The sequence below is a fragment of the Aotus nancymaae genome, unplaced genomic scaffold, assembly GCF_030222135.1.
Source record: "Aotus nancymaae isolate 86718 unplaced genomic scaffold, 86718_ANA_hifiasm-v0.15.2.pri h1tg000006l, whole genome shotgun sequence".
NCBI lineage: Eukaryota > Metazoa > Chordata > Mammalia > Primates > Aotidae > Aotus > Aotus nancymaae.
Genome location: NW_026988417.1, coordinates 46,345,754 through 46,362,304, shown reverse-complemented (window position 1 = coordinate 46,362,304; position 16,551 = coordinate 46,345,754). Strand labels below are relative to the sequence as shown.

Genomic DNA, 16,551 nt, shown 5'->3' with positions numbered 1-16,551 from the left:
GAAAATGCCTCTCTTGGCCTCTGGCACTGGGTGGCAATCCTCGGTGTTTCCTGGCTCTTGGCGCATCATTTCAACGTCTCCATCTTCACGTGGGCTTCTCCTCGGTGTCTCTGTGCGTCCTTTTCTGTATCCTAGAAGGATCATCTATTTGGATTTAGGGCTACCCTGTTCCAATATGATTTCACTGTGACAAATTATATCTGCAAAGACTTTATTTCCACAGAAGGAAAGTGACATCCTGAGGTTCTGGGTGGACATTAGTTTGGTGAGGAGTGGTGGGGTGATACTAACCTACTACAATGCTCAGTAAATATTTACTGGGTGAATGAAAATTCAGAGTGTAATTCTAAGCTGTAAACTCCTTGGACATTTTCATCACGGTCTTCTGTTAATAATTGCTACAGAAGGTAAGGATTAGTTTGTGGTCCCAGATTTCTTAGACTCCAGTTCTGCTTCTACTACTTTCTAGTTGTGAGATCTTAGGCAAGCTCTTTAACTTTGTGAGCCTCAGTTTCTTCTTCTGTAAAATGGTGACAATAAGAATTAACAAGTGCCCAGTAAGTTTTAACTGTTATGATATGTCTGCAACTATTTTAAAACACTTTCTATATGTAATCCTCATAACATATGAGGTGAGCCATTACACTTCTCATTTTATGACAAAGGAAACTAGGTTTGTTTCAAGAATTAAAAACCTAGAAAAGTGTATGTCGCTTTATGAAGTGCCTGGCACATAGTACATAGACCAGCTTAGCTGCAATAATATAGATAAGTGACTTTACCTCATATCTTTAAGACTTCTCAAATTGATTCACAAATCAGAAAAAAAAATCTGTTGTGAAGTGAGGCATCTTACTTTTTGCACATATGGTCACTGTCATTGACGGGCTCCATCCCTGGGAGGACTAGGTAGGATGCTGGCCAAAGGTAGGGGCATATTGAGGCAGTGAAATTGCAGTACAGGACCCCTCTGTAGTACTAGATGTGTGAGAGGGCTAAAAATAAAATTCCTTTGACATTTCTTACGGGTCAGTTATTATCTCCTTCCCAGTGACTACTATGGTATATTAGAATCGGGGATTGATGTCCCAGAAATATTATGTACAGCAAACAACATCTACATGAATTGCTTTTATCAGATACTGAATATAGCAATGGGCTAGAGTGTATTATAGTAGATGTGGGTATGTTCTTTTCCCCCTTTTGACTAAACTCTTCCTCTCTCTGCAACAGGTAAATTTCCAGTTTACCTGTTTCTTGCTGTTTTTATTTTTATTTTTGGAAGACTTCGTGTCTTTATATCTCAGCTGAAAATATTACAGTCTAACTCCCCAAAGGTATTTTCACATTATTTGCAAGTATTTTTTCATAGTTTACATGTTTGTGTATTTGTTTAATACACTCCACAAGGCTAAAAGCCTTGGTGAGGGCAGGAACTCTGTCTAGGTTGTTCATTTGGCAGCCAGCAAACCCAAAATAAGTATAAGTTGAATGAATAGCTAGATGAGCCGTGGTGTAGCCTGTTTTAGCTACTGCTTGCGTGTCATCATCTTGGGATGCTGCTTGCTTCTCCAAGATCTCTCTCTTGTTCTTAAATTATCTTCAGTTGTAGTACTAAGTATTAATTTGGTCTGTAATGTGATATGTGACCAGTTTGCTCTGTAAAACCACCCTTTCCTGAGGTATATTCAATACCTTTAATGTTTCCATAAATCTCTTCAAGGTTTGTGTGTTTTTCTTTTGAATTCTCTAGTTGGATGTATGCTTGAAGTGCTAGATAATGAAAGTTTCAGTAGGCTAGAAATGTTTCTTTTTTGTGAAATTATTTAAAGAAACTAGATGATGGTTGGTACTTGAAGCTGAAATGCAAACATAGCTAGTTTTTTTAAAAGAATAATTCAGATAGGTCATTAAAGATTACTGTGAGCACACTGCGTATTCAAATCAGTTTGAATATGTTTTGAGACTTCCAACAGTTTTATGATTCTTTATGTTTTAAAAGTTTATTACAAAGAATATAAAATATCTTTACCCTCATTTTTTTATATCATTACCTTCATGCAAAGAATACGTCAGCTATTCATTCTGGTACTGTTGGTAACTAGAACTGGTTGGGTTTTCTTGCTAAAAGGAAGTTTAACAAATGTTTAGTTTATACCACTAATGCAGTTAGCTTTAGTTGTCAGAGGAACTAAAAGTGGGAAAGTGAGGGAAACTGATCGACCCTGTCTGTCTCAAATCCACTGACTTAGCTACTTTAATTTCATAGTCCCTGTAGCACCTCCACCAGAGGGCAGAAAGTGGAAGAGAAAGGAGATGAAATAGAAACTTACACTTGGTTTGAGAATGCCTGTAGAAACCTCAGCAATCGAATCCAACCCTCATGTTGTATTGTGAGTTAACTGTGCCCCAGAAAGATTATGTGATTTGCTCACAGTGGAGCTGTCAGATGAATCTCCTAAGTTCTTGATTCCCAGACTGGCACTGCTGTGATGGTGTGTGATGAGGTAGTATCTTAGTAAGAATACAATCCAGAAGTCATTGCCTCAGGGGAATACCAGCTCAGCTACTTGCTAGCTTGTGTAGGCTGGTTACTTTAACTCCCTGAATCTGCTTTCTTATCTCTAAAAGACAATAATAGCATCTTCCTCAGAGTAGTTGGTGGAACTAAAAGAATACATGTAAAGTGCTTAGTACAACACCTGCCACATAGAGCTGAATTACTGTGAATTATGATAAATTTGTCAGATACTGGTTTACGAATCTGATGTTAGAATAACATGGAATCAGTGTTTCAGTTATTTTACTATACAATATTTTCTATATTTGATCTCATTTCAGAAACAAAATACTGATTACCCCATTTTACAAATACATAGTTTTTTCTCAGCAATAATATTTAAGAACAAGTGCTTGGCACATATTTTGTTGTCTTATACATGGCTTTCTTTAAATAATGGGGATGGATTTATTCAATAACATGAGTAATTTTTGAAATTTCCATTAAGATCTTGATTGAAATTGGATGAAAAATCATTTCTAAGAAAAACTCAATAAAGTGTCTTTCTTTGCCACATTTGACAATTGTGTTGGACTTGGTAAAGTAATCATTACCAGGACGAGTTCCTCCAGTGCCCTCCTTGATGCTGCCTTAGAAAAGGTAGCTGCTTCTGAATGACAGAAAGGCAAGAATTTGTTTGCCTTTTAGGTTCAGCCTGTAGGTGCCCTCTGCAGGAAATCAGGAACTAGGTTATTGGAAGCAGTTAGGGTGGGGTTCTCCCTTGTCTCTGCAGCCTCAGCAAAGACTCAGGCAGTCTGGCAAAAGCAGTTTCTTCAGCATACCTAACAGAAGGCAAGTTTCCACATGCCTGATGCAAATAACGCTCACCCTTTAAACATTAAACCTTTTTTGAGATAAACTTGGTCTTTAATTGCTAGTGCCTGCAGTTAATTTTGATTTTTATTGGCTACATTCTGGTTAAAAGAAAATGTTCTAGGATGTGATACGGAAAATTTGGAGAAAAGTAACTCTTTTGCTCCCAATCACTCTTCCACAACTTAAACTGAATCGGTCCTGTCCTTTTCTGTTGCCCTCGTGGAGTGTAAGTTTTTGGAGGAGACCAGCAGAAACTGGCTTTCCATATGCCCCTGAAGAATTAACTTCTTTGAAAGCAAAGAGGTGAGGACATGGAGGATCTGTCATTAAGGGTTATTATGGGTGGGACCCAGAGACGGGAGTGAAGGGAGGGTGTGGTCCGCGGGTGGGATCTGTACAGCAGACAAAATATGGGGCCCCCGGCCCTTGAAGTTCAGTGTCTCTCTCTCTCTCTCCTGAGCTTGGAGAAAGGCATCCGTAGCGCCTCCCCGGGGGACACGTAGAGGAGAGAAAAGCGACCAGGATAAGAGTGGACAGAGGAATAAGCAAGACTTGTTCTCCATGAAACAGTCCCCTGCCCTCGCTCCGGAAGAGCGCTACCGCACAGCCGGGTCCCCAAAGCCGGTAAGATCCAAGATTCGCTGTCCTACCGCAGCCAGGTCTGATGGCCTCTTCTTAGTCCCAGTGAATTCAGGGCCAGCCCCTCCCGCCCCCGTCCTTTCCTCTGCCCGATGCCACCTCCTTCCCCTGCCGTCGGTGAGCTCCGGCTCTGACAGTCCCGCGCTCAGCGCCCTGCACCCAGTTCCCAGGGGCACAGCCCTGGTCCCGACCTCCACCCAGGTCGCCAGCCGTCCGAGACCCTCCCAGGGTCATGGGCAGGGTTTCCTTCAGCGTTCGAGTCGGCTCGATCCAGAGACCCCGGTCTCCACGCGGGGGGCGATGCCACCTTTCCTGCAGAGACCCTCCTCTGCACGGAGCCCTCCACGCATCTAGTGGACTTGGCTGCGCACTGGCAGCAGCGGAGGCTGCAGATGGAGCTGTCGGAGCCGGCCTCTCCGGGATCTACGGCTTCCTCTCCGCGCCAGCGTCGCGGGCGCCCGGTGGCTGGAAAGACTGCGCAGCAGCCTTGCCTGGCCCAGAAGTAAGCCCCTTTCCCCAGCTGCCCGCGCCTAGGTCTCGGTCCCTCCACAGTCCCGGCTCGCGATTGGTACTCTGGCCCCCAGTTGGTGCCTGGGGATCACTCGCCCTTCCTAAGTGCTGGCACCCCAGAACTGGCCCTCTTGCAGAGTGCTGGGAACTCGTAGGTCCCTGCGTACAAACTTTCTCCGGCATGTACCTGCCTAGGCACAGGAGAGCTGGCCGCCGGGGGGCGCAGGCTCTGCGCTGTAGGGTTTGGCTGGCTCCGATTCAGTCTCGGAAAGGGACAGCGTTGCCTCTCGTTCAGGAGGAGAAAGAAAGGGAAGAGTACCACGGACAGTCCCCACTGGCCTGAGTCCCCAAAAAGCGGGTCTAATTTGCGGCTGCCCCTCTCCTTCGGTGTCATTAGGGCCCCGGAATCCGCTTGCTACCACCAGGGTCCCAGCTTCTCCGAAACGGGGACCGACCGGTGACGCTCGCTGCAGGCAGAGGGCGGGCTGTGCGGGCGGAAGGGAGGTGTTGTCTTGTGGGATCTTACTGGGACTTACTTCCCCGGCTCCGGTGGCGGGCGCCCGACTCCCGGTGCTACCTGCTCTGGGCCAGTGGATGGCGATGTAGGCACTTTTTGCACGGCTTCCCGTTCCTGGGACCCAGCCCTGGGAGCTCTATGAACTCAGCAAGGAAGCCGCGGGGCTGGGCATTCCCAGGGAACTTGTTTCAGTAATTCATAAAGTGGAGCTTTCCTCCAGCGGGAAACTTCTGAGAACGATGTGCTGCAAAGACTGACTCCTGTACAAACCTTCGACGACTGACATATGCACAACTGTGGCTTCTAGTTTTTTTTTTAATTTTTTATTTAAAGTAACTTATTGATGGAAGCAAAACTCTGCAAACGAACATCAGACCACTACCAGAAAGGGGGTGAAGTCATAATTTCTGGTGATTATTGTCCAAGGACACATTTAAGCAGATAGTTTTGAAATTAAAGATACCACAAAACATTAATTTTGGCATAACCCTGAGGCAATGAGAAGAAACAATGCATTTATAAAAAGTTGTTAAACCATTTTTTTTTTTTTTTTTTTGTCACAGTCAAAACATTCGCTAGCTTGTTTCTGTTATTAGGTGCCAAATAATTTTGTTGTGTGAGACTGTGCTAAAAATTGGTCCTCAGATCCTGGGACTTGAGAGGCTAGAAGAGGTTCCTGGGGTTTGAGAGGTTAGAGGAGACGTCTGCATAGACTCACATCTGCGCTTGGCTGACCAGTCAGGTTTTCCGAAGCATACCAGAATGCTTTCCAGGACACCAAGAATTTCAATAGGATGAACTATTTTTAGGGTTTTCTGGGTGTGGAATCACATCAACCTCAAAACCTCAAGATTCTATAAGCCCTTTTTTAAGGGGAGGGGACTCTTTCCAGAAAGTTCCTTTCAGGGTAGGCTTACAGGACCAATGATGAAAGCCTCTGTTAACCTTCCAGTGGGTTAAAGCGACAAACCGAGAATTGCTCTATTAACCTTATCAAGTACATACATATTCAGGTTTAGGGAGACTGTTTTTTAAAAGATGCAAAACTCATTCCTTTAGAAACCTTCATAATACTGCAGAAATCGCAATAGCAGCACATAGAAGGCAGGCATCAGTGCTTCCGCATCTTGCATTCCACCACCAGTTGTGGTTTCCTTTTGGGAGAGTCACATTTTCCACCATAGCTTCATGTGGATTTCAGCATTTGCTAGCTCTATTGCCTGGCCAGCCCCTCAGCTGACCCCCTCACCACTGTTGGGGGCAGACAGGTAGTTAGAAGAGAAGCTGAATGGCCCAGGAACTCCAGAGAGTTAGCATAGTCACTTTCCAAAGCCTGTACTTACAAATCTCCATGCTGTTAGTGAGGTACTCCTTTCCTTATTTTTCCTCTTTTCTGCTCTTCTAGCTTTTTTCAACACAAAGACTTGTGGTCTTAGGGCTTCTGAGTGTCTACACTGCTGGGGTAATAGGAGCTCTCTGAGGACCAGGAGAGCTGTAACAGAGAAATGTTCCTGAGTGTATCTGAGGGGGAAGGTTTGTTTGACCTGCTACTTCTACCTAATAAGTTAATCAACAAGTATGCATTCATGCATCCTGTTAGTCCTGTAACTATTCTTGACATTCCACTTTGCTGCACCAAATGGGAAATGAGGCTGACTGGCTAAAGGGTACTGACCCGATACTGGCTAGCTAAACATACAAGGGTCACACTGAATACTCAAGGGATTCCCAGACTTACCTGTTCCTCAGAGTCTACACATTCACACAAACACACACACACAGACACTTTTTTGTTTTAGGTCTGTTCAGAGAGGGTGGAAATGGTAGACACCTTAAGAGTAAAGGTGCTGTAGATGGCCTGCCTTGGTGGGAAGAGTAAGAGCTTTGGTGTCAGACCTCTGACTCTGTCCCTTAAAAACTGCAAGGCTCTGGGCAAGTGAAATTATCTTCTTGCTGGGCTCAGTTTCCTTGGTCAGAAAATGGAGATTACACTACTGACCACTGGTAAGGACACTGTGGATTATGGAATCTGTACTGAAAGTACTTTATGTAATAGTGTTATATTCCAATGAAGGTTCCCTAATGTTTTTTTTTTTTTTTTAAACTACTTTGTTGAAGTTTTGGCAAACAAAAACCTGTACATATTTAATGTAAATAATGTTTGGAAATAAGTATGTATCTATATAACCATCACCACAATTAATGTCATAAATCTATCCATCATCTTCACGAGTTCCCTTCTGCCATCTTTATTATTGTTATTATTATTTTGTTGTAAGGACATTTAACATAAGATCTACCCTTTTAGCAAATTTTTAAATATAGAATATACTATTGTTAACTACAGAAGCCATGCTGTGTAGTAGGCAAACCACCATTCTACTCTCTGCTTCTATGAGTTTGACTATTTTAAGATTCCTTATTTAAGTGGGATCATGTAGTATTTGTCCTTCTGTGGCTGGCTTATTTCATTTAGCAAAGTGTCCTCTAGGTTTATCTCTGTTGTTAGAAATGGTAGGATTTCTTTCTTTGTTAAGGCTGAGTAATATTCCGCTGTGCATATATACATACAGTGTATATATACCCCATTTTTCTTTATCCATTCATCCATCAATGGGCATTAGGCTGCTTAAGTGTTTTACAATTGAGGAAATATATATCTGAGTGAATAATGCTGCAATACCCATGGGAATGCAGATGTCTTTTTGGGATCGCAATTTCAAATCCCTTGGTTTCATATCTAGAAATGGGATCATAGGGTAGTTCTATACTGTATGTTGATACCATATGCTGGATGATATGATAGTTCTATTTTTAATTTTTTTGAGGAACTTCGATACTGTTTCCCATAATGATTGCCCCAATTTACTTTCCCATGAACCATATACAAGGGGTTCATTTTCTTGGCATCCAACACTTGTTATCTTTTGTTTTTTGATAATAGCCATCCTAACATCTCAATGGTGGCAAAGACGTGAAATCTCTTTGTGGTTTTGATTTGTAGTTCTCTGATGATTAGTAATGTTGAGCATCTTTTCATATACTTACTGGTCGTTTGTATGTCTTCTTTGGTAAAATGTCTATTCAAGTATTTTGCCCATTTTAAAATCAGGTTATTAGCTTTTTGGCTACTGAACTGAAGTATTTCCTTATATATGTTGGATATTAATCCTTTATCAGATATAAGATTTGCAAATGTTTTCTCCCACTTTATAGTTGCCTTTTCATCTTGTTGATCAAATCCTTTGCTATGCAGAAGCTTTTTAGTTTAGTGTAATCCCATTTAGTTATTATTGCTTTTTCTTTTCTGCCTGAACTTTTGGTGTCATATTCAAGAAATTATTGCCAAGAACAATGTCAAGATTTTCCCTTATGTTTTCTTTTAGGAATTTTATGGTTTCAGGTCTTATGCTTAAGTCTCTAATCCATTTTGACTTGATTTTTGTGCATGATATGAGATAAAGGTCCAATTTTATTCTCTTGCATATGGATAACCCGTTTTCCCAGTACCATTTGTTGAAGACATATCTTTCCCCAATTGTATATACTTGGCACCCTTGTTAACCATGTATGTATGGGTTTATTTCTGGCCTCTCTCTTCTGTTTCATAGGCCATATGGCTGTTTTCATACCAGGACCATACTGTTTTGATTTGTGTAGCTTTGTAAGATATTTTGAAGTCAGGAGGTATGATACCTCTAATTTGTCTTTTTTTTGTTGTTCATAATTGCTTTGGTGATTTATTTTCTAATCTGTTTTTAACTTGAGGAACCAGTCTCATCTCAGACTCAGGAGGAGTATCTCAAGAATTTTTCCACTGGCAGCTTTCTGTGACTCCAGAGCCATGCTATGCGGTGGAGTAGCTGCGAACCAGTTGTGGTTGTTTAAATTTAATCAACATTAAATCAAATTAAAAATGTATTTCTTCAGTCTCCTTGGGCACATTTTAAGTGCTCAGTTATTTTATAAAGCTGGTGGCAACTGTATTGGGCAGCATAGATACATGATCTCCTTCACTGCAGGTTGTTCTCTCAGGCAGTTCTAGAGCTTTCTTTTGCTTGAGTGATGATATAAGAAAATTTTAGGATCATAAAAGTTTTCCTAGCAGGTGTGGTGGCTCATGCCTGTAATCCCAGTACTTTGGGAGGCTCACGCAGATGGATCAACTGAGGTCAGGAGTTCAAGACTAGCCTGGCCATCATGGCAAAACCCTGTCTCTACTAAAAATGCAAAAATATTACCCTAGCATGGTGATGCCTGCCTGTAGTCCCAGCTCCTCGGGAGTCTGAGGCAAGAGAATCACTTGCACCCGGGAGGCGGAGGCTGCAGTGAGCCAAGATCACACCACTGCACTCTAGCCTGGGCAATAGAGGGAGAAGTTTTCCTGTAAAGCACCTTTGTTTGCTTCTTTTTCTTTTAAGAAGTGGTTTTCTATAGCAGAATCACTTCTGTTTTGTTGAGGTCTCTTACATGGCTCAGATATTTGTTGAATGGTAAATGGCTAGATTCATGTATAAATCACTGACAAGTGAGTATTAGTCACGTAATCCTCTGAGTTCTCCCCTTCAGCCTTGATGATTTTGCTTATATATTGTTCTTTTCCCTCCCTATTAGCTTTACAGCTGATGATTTTTCCTGGTTTTAGAGCAGAAACTGATACACAGAAGGAGGCTCTGCTCTCTCCATATGCACTTCTACATGTTGTACCACTTTTTACAAGAATGAAAGTAGCACAATACTAAGTTCAATGTTTGGGGGAAAATCCGCCAAGTGTCCTGATTAGTTTTTAATCAGGCTTAAAAACTCATATTCCACCTCACTCTCTAGGACCCCTTCCTGAACTCATCTCCATTCGACAAACTATATGTTTTACTTCCATGGCCTTCCTTGTGTGTGTCAGTGTGTTCTCTTATTATAAAAACATCAGTCATATCAGTCATATTGGATTTAGGCTTCACCCTAATCCAGCATGATCTCATCCTATCTACAACTGCAAAGACCTTATATCCAAAGGAAGGGCATATTTTGAGGTTTTGGTAGACATAAATTTTGGGGACACTATTCAACCTATTGCAGATGCATAGATAGGTCAGTCCTTTCCCTACCTGGATTTCTTACCCCATGAAGTATATTCTGTTCCTGAGGCTTTGCTAAATCTGCTTTAGAGCAAGCACAGTCTGTAATGTTTATTATTCTCATGGACAGACAATCATCATGCAAGTTGGGAGATTACATTTAGCTAATAAGCGCATTCTACCTGGATGTGGAACTCATGGGATGACTCACCTTGTGACCGTTAAATCAGCTGTTCTTCCCCACGCCCGTCACTGTTCACAGCTCTGTCTTCAGTCTCTACCCTTTCTCTTCACTCATAAAGAGCCACAGTCATCCTGGAGCACTGGCTTGTCTGTCTGCCTCATTCTTGAGCCTTCTGCAGTGACATTTGGTCTGCTCTGAGCTCTGCTGAAGGGTGCCCGTGAATTATGCCTTCCCCTCTGCCTGCTGGCAGTTGCCCCAGTCAGCTCACCTTACAGCAACTGTTTGCATATTTTCCTGCAATACATCTCTACATGTCCAAACCATCAGAGCTAGTGGTGACAAATGCAGTGTCAATGCTTGGTCAGGCTGGTTGGGGATCCAAGGTGGTCCTGTAGGTGATCCATCTTGTCATTTAATATCAGTGCTGAAACTCTGTAAGAGGCTCAAGATGACATCTGTGAAGAAGGGCCAGTCAGCCAACAGGCTGGCTTAGGAGCAGGGCAGAAAACACAGGGGCGGGTTGCAAAGACCATTTTGGTGTCTCCAGCATGTGCTTCCTTAGCCTAGGGTCCCTTCAACCCCTGTTAACCTTTAGGTTGACAGCACTTGAAGAGTACCTTTTGTTTCCAGCACTTGGGGGGAATTTTAAAGGCCTTATGCAGCTATGAAAGTAGATGTCAGTCTCTCAGAGGCCATGAAAGTGTCCTGCTGCTGAAGTGTCATAGATAAAGATTGACAGTACCAGGAGATCTTAATCTGGGACTCCAAGAACCTCCTGAATGGTGAAAAATCTTTTTATGAATAGTTCTGTTTGAATTTTTCTGGCTACAGCACCACAACTTTCCAAGAAAGGAAAGCCATAAGCTAGATCTAAATAGCTTTAACGTATGAGAATTCAACTACACAGCCTAGACAAAAAGAATACATTCCTCCCCTTACTCAACAGGAGACATCAGTGAACAAAACAAAGATCCATGCACTTGTGAAGCTTAATTTCTAACTAAGCAATAAACCCTAAACCAGGAGTGCAGGGAGAAGAGAAGAATGTTTAGTTAAGATGAGTCATTGTACTCGTTGTCCTGGAGTAAGAGCAAAAGATGAGAGAAAGGAATCTGCCATTAGTTTCAGAACTCTGGTGCCTTTTACGTGTATTCTTCTTGCAGTTCTACATGTGTTCCTGGGTTTAAAGATCTGTACCATTTTATTCTCTAACCTCAAGCCAATTAATTAATCTGGTCCTCAACTGATGAGCCTGTTCTAGCTCTGAAAAAAAAAGTACCATGTGGGATTTATTGACGGAAGTTACATTGGACCCCAGTGTGACACTCTCTTAAGCCTTTTCAGGGATTGGTTTGACAGTACACAATTTTCATCTTCACGTGTCTATTTTAGAGCCTCATTTTGGGAGCAAGATGCCACTCCTCTGTAGTGTGGTTCGAAAATCAAAGCTACCTTGTTTTATTTGCTATTTATCTGTCATCCTTTAAAATGGTTTTGTCCAAGGCAAGCACAATCAGAAAGGGGAGTTTAATACGAAGTTGATACTAGGTTGCTGTAAGATTTTACAGAAGTCAGTTAACCTTTTAGATCCCGGTGTACTTGTGTAAATGAGGTAGTTGGACTATTCACTCTTTCAGTGTCTTTTTCGATCTGAAGGCTGTAATGTTTACGTGGCAGCAGGAAATGAGCAGGACACTGGCCCATTTTACTTTATTCTTTCTCTCTTCCCTTTCTGACAGTTGACGAGCTGGTGTGTTTTTTCCTTCCTGACACCAGATGCATGGTATCCTAACAGCACTGCTCCAACTCTCTGACACCAACTGCGTGTCCAACAATTCAACTCAATTCTGACACTATCTACCCGAAGTTAGCATCAGATCCCACAAGACTGCTCCCACGTTAGATGACAGTTGCAAGTTCTGGGCTGCCTGCACTTCTGACTGACTGGCCATGAATCAGGGGTTCCCATAACTCCCTCTCCAGGTTCAATAATTTTACCTAATGCCTCAAAGAATTCAGGAAGACACTTAACTCACATCCACTTGTTTGTGATGAAGGTTACATATGAACAGCCAGATGAAGAGGTGCATAGGGTAAGGTCCAGAGGGGTCCTACCCCAGTAGAAATATAATGTTAGCCACAGATGTAATTTAACATTGTCTAGTAGCTTCACTCGAAAAAGCAAAAAGAAACAGATGAATTTAAACTTAATAAGATAGCTTCTTTAACTCAATATGTCCAAGATTTTATAATTTTAATATGTAATCAACATAAAAATTATTAACAAAATCTTTTACCTTCTTTTTTTTTATAACAAGTCTTTACATTTCACTCCCCTTACAGCATTTCTCAGTTCAAATGAGCTACATTGCAGGTGCTCAATAACACTATGTTGCTAGTGTCTAGGGTATGAGGGAGTACAGGGCTATATGCAGTGGGATGGTCTGAATAATGACCCCCCTAGAATAAACCCACATCGTAATCCCTGAGACCTGTGAATGTTATTTTATATATAAAAAACTGTCAAAAGGGACTTTGCAAATATAATTAAATTAAGGATTTTGAGGTGGGGAGATTATCTTGGATTATCTGGAAGGTCCTGATGTGATCACAGCGCCCTTAGAGCATGCAGGAGCTTCTGTCCCCATGGAATTGGAGTGCGCCACCTCCCACCATATAGATGTGTTCACCAATTCACAATCTCTAAGCCCTGACACTTAGGGGTTTTTGTGGAGATTTCTTTCATTACACAGGCATGAGTATGTGGTTATTAATTCAATGACTAGCCCTCTCTTTTCCCAGGAGAATGGGGAGTAGGGCTGAAAGCTTTAGACTTCTAATCAAAACTTAGTCTTTCTGGAGACCAGCCCCTATCCTGAAGCTAAATAGGAGTTGTCAAGAATCCAAGAATCACCTTGTTAGAACAAAAGGTGCTCTTATCACTCGTATCACTCAGGATATTCCAAGGGATTTAAGGAGTCCTGTGTCAGGAACTGGGGGGGAAAACTAAATAGATATTTTTGATTATACCATAGGAGTGCTGCCTGGGTAAGGGGCATCCTAGATAATCTTAGTGTCCGCTTCCCTCTTAGTGGGCATTCGCTAATTCTTCTTACCGTCGCCCTTTGCCAAAGTGAAAAATTGCCTATTCAACCCCAAAAGACCGATCAGAGGCAAACTGGGAGGCAGTTTAAATCACCATAGCCCTGGTTTCTCTGAGGGTATCTATTCTGGCTGTAGGTCAGATCCTATCATCCTACCTACGTATGCAGCTATGGGTGGTGAACAGAACGGGGAGACACAGTCATTGGTATCAGGGCTCTTCTACCAGATGGCTCAGGATAAAGTTGGGCGCCAGGTGTGCCTCTGGATGCTGAGGAAGTGTGCACAGGAGAAAAATCTGTTTCCTTAAATTACTAGGTAAGAAATATGCCCCTATGCATTCAAAATGAAGAAATAATTTTTAAGAAACATAATAAAATATGCTCAGAATAGCAAAGGACTGGAACTTTAAGGTAGAAAGGGAAAATTCTGGGATCTCTGAAATTTAGAGGGTTGAAAGCAAAACCACTCAGGAAGTAGAGTGAGCCTGATTAAACCATTAAACTCAAGCAAGGAAATCAGCCAGGCAGCCTTAGGTGCAGAGGGGCGTAGATGAGGGCTCAAGTTCTAGCTTATCACTTGCTGACTGGGTGCTTCTCCAGCAAGTTAATTTCCCTTAGGCTCCATTTTCTTCTCCGAAAAGTGGGAATAATACATCTCTTACAAGGCTGTAGTGAAGACTTAATGAAAGAATGTATTAATGAAAATACTAGAATGCATGCCGCTAAATAAATGTATTTTTTTTGTTACTCTTATCTAGTTGTGCGAATCTCTAATAAAACATCCCCCTTGAATTGAAATCTGATTTGCAGGAATTTAGTGGCTCTCTCTAGAGAAAAAAGAAATGTTGCTTCCAAAGTCTGAGCTCTCTTATGAGGATAAGTAAGGCAAAAATGAAACAACTGAAAGGTAAATTTGTTTACCTTTACGGTCCTGCTTCCTTTATGGTCTTTAGTAGTACTACTCCAGTAGAAATATGTTAGCCATAGATGCAACTTAAAATTGTAGCTGCACTTGAAAAAGCAAAAAGAAACAGATGGATTCAATCTTAATAAGATAGCTTATTTATCTCAATATATTCAAGATTTTATCATTTTAATATGTAATCAATATAAAAATTACTTACCTTCTTTTTTTCATAACAAGTCTTTAAATTTCACTACCCTTACAGCATTTCTCAATTCAAATGAGCTACACTGCAGGTGCTCAGTGATGACATGTAGCTAGTGTCTATGGTATTGGAGAGGACAGGGCTATATGGAATGAGATGTTCTGAATAGTAACCCCCTTGATAAACCCACATCCTAATCCCTGAGACCTGTGAATGTTATTTTACGTGTTAAAAGGGACTTTGCAAATGTAATTAAGTTAAGGATTTTGAGATGGGGAGATTATCTTGGATTATCTGGGAGGTCCTGATGTGATCACAATGCCCTTAGAGAGGCAGAAGGGTCAGAGTCACATGTGACAATTAGTGATGATGGATGTAGAGATGGAAGGAGGAATGTGCTTTGAAGATGCAGGAAGGAGCCACAAGCCAAGGAATAGAGGCAGCCACTATAAGCTGGAAAAGCACAGATTCTCCCCTCGGAACTTTCAGAAGGAAGTAGCCCTGATAACACCTTGACCAGTGAACGTGATTTCAGACTTCTGACCTCCAGAATTGTAAGAGAATAAATTTGCATTGCTTTAAACCACTAAGTGTGTGGTAATTTGTTATAGCAGCAAGAGGAAATTACTACATAACTGATGCACAAATATTAACATCATTTCTAAGCCTGTTTTGTGAAGGTGTTGCCCTGGTTGCAAAGTCTTAGACAATCACAGTTGGCTTCATCTCAGCTTGCGCTGGGGTAAGCATTTGCAATCATTCCTAGGGTTTTCGTGCATTACTGCCATCCTTAGCGCTGGGGTCTATTTCTTTCCCTGACTCAGCTGCTGCCTTTGATGGCAAAAAATTTCTTGGTGTCTTATCACCACCCTTAAGCCCTTAAGGACGAACAGAGGAGGGAGGTTTTCATATTAGGGTATAGTGTGCAGCAGAAAAAAAAACAATGGTTGGCCGGGCACAGTGGCTCATACCGTAATGCCAGCACTTTGGGAGGCTGAGGCTGGCGGATTGCCTGAGGTCAGGAGTTCAAGACCAGCCTAGACAACATGGTGAAACCTTGTTTCTACTAAAAATATAAAAATTGGCCAGGCATGGTGGTGGGCACCTGTAATCCCAGCTAGTTGAGAGGCTGAGGCGGGAGAATCACTTGAGCTTGGAAGTTGCAGTGAGCCAAGATCACGCCACTGCACTCCAGCCTCGGTGACAGAGTGAGACTCCACCTCCAAAAAAAAAAAAAAAAAAAAAAAAGCAATGGTTTGAAAAAGTTATTGGCACTCTTTTTTTAAAAAATTGTACTTTAGGGTCTGGGGTACATGTGCAGATCATGAAGGATTGTTGCATAGGTACATACAGGGCAAGGTGGTTTGCCACCTTCATGCCCCTATCACCTATATCTGGTATTTCTCCCCATGTTACCCCTCCCCACCCTCCCCACTCCCTGCTGTCCCTCCCCTAGCCCCCCCAGATGACTGCAGTGTGTGATGCTTCCCTCCCTGTGTCCACGTGTTCTCACTGTTCAACATCCGTCTATGAGTGAGAACATGCAGTGTTTGGTTTTCTGTTCTTGTGTCAGTTTGCTGAGAATGATGGTTTCCAGATTCATCCATGTCCCAATGAAGGACACGAACTCATCGTTTTTTATGGCTGCATAGTATTCTGTGGTGTATCTGTGCCACATTTTCTTTATCCAGTCTATAGTTGATGGACATTTGGGTTGATTCCAAGTCTTTGTTTATTATTGTAAACAGTGTCACAGTGAACATACATGTACATGTATCTTTATAACAGAACGATTTATAATCCTTTGGATATATACCCAGTAATGGGATTGCTGGATTGAATGGTATTCCTATTTCTAGGTCCTTGAGGAATCACCTCACTGTCTTCCACAATGGTTGAACTAATTTACACTCCCACCAACAGTGTAAAAGTATTCCTGTTTCTCCACATCCTCTCCAGCATCTGTTGTCTCCAGATTTTTTAACGATCACCATTCTAACTGGTGTGAGATGGTATCTCAATGTGGTTTTGATTTAT

The 16,551-nt window shown here is 41.9% G+C and overlaps 1 protein-coding gene across 6 annotated transcripts in view; it reads left to right on the top strand.

Moving 5' to 3' along the window:
• Positions 1-3,499: 3,499 nt before the first annotated feature.
• CORIN (corin, serine peptidase) overlaps positions 3,500-16,551 on the top strand; it is a 289,036-nt gene continuing 275,984 nt past the window's right edge. For 2 of the 6 annotated variants that reach the window (XM_064366854.1, XM_012441078.3), the window contains exons 1-2: positions 3,502-3,679; positions 3,837-4,000. In XM_064366854.1, the coding sequence (XP_064222924.1) occupies positions 3,938-4,000 (63 nt within the window). In that variant the 5' untranslated portion in view covers positions 3,502-3,679; positions 3,837-3,937. Of the gene's footprint in view, positions 3,680-3,787; positions 4,001-4,490; positions 4,518-16,551 lie in introns of those variants that run through there. The other 4 variants (XR_010338930.1, XM_064366846.1, XM_064366840.1 and 1 more) reach the window with 4 other exon arrangements.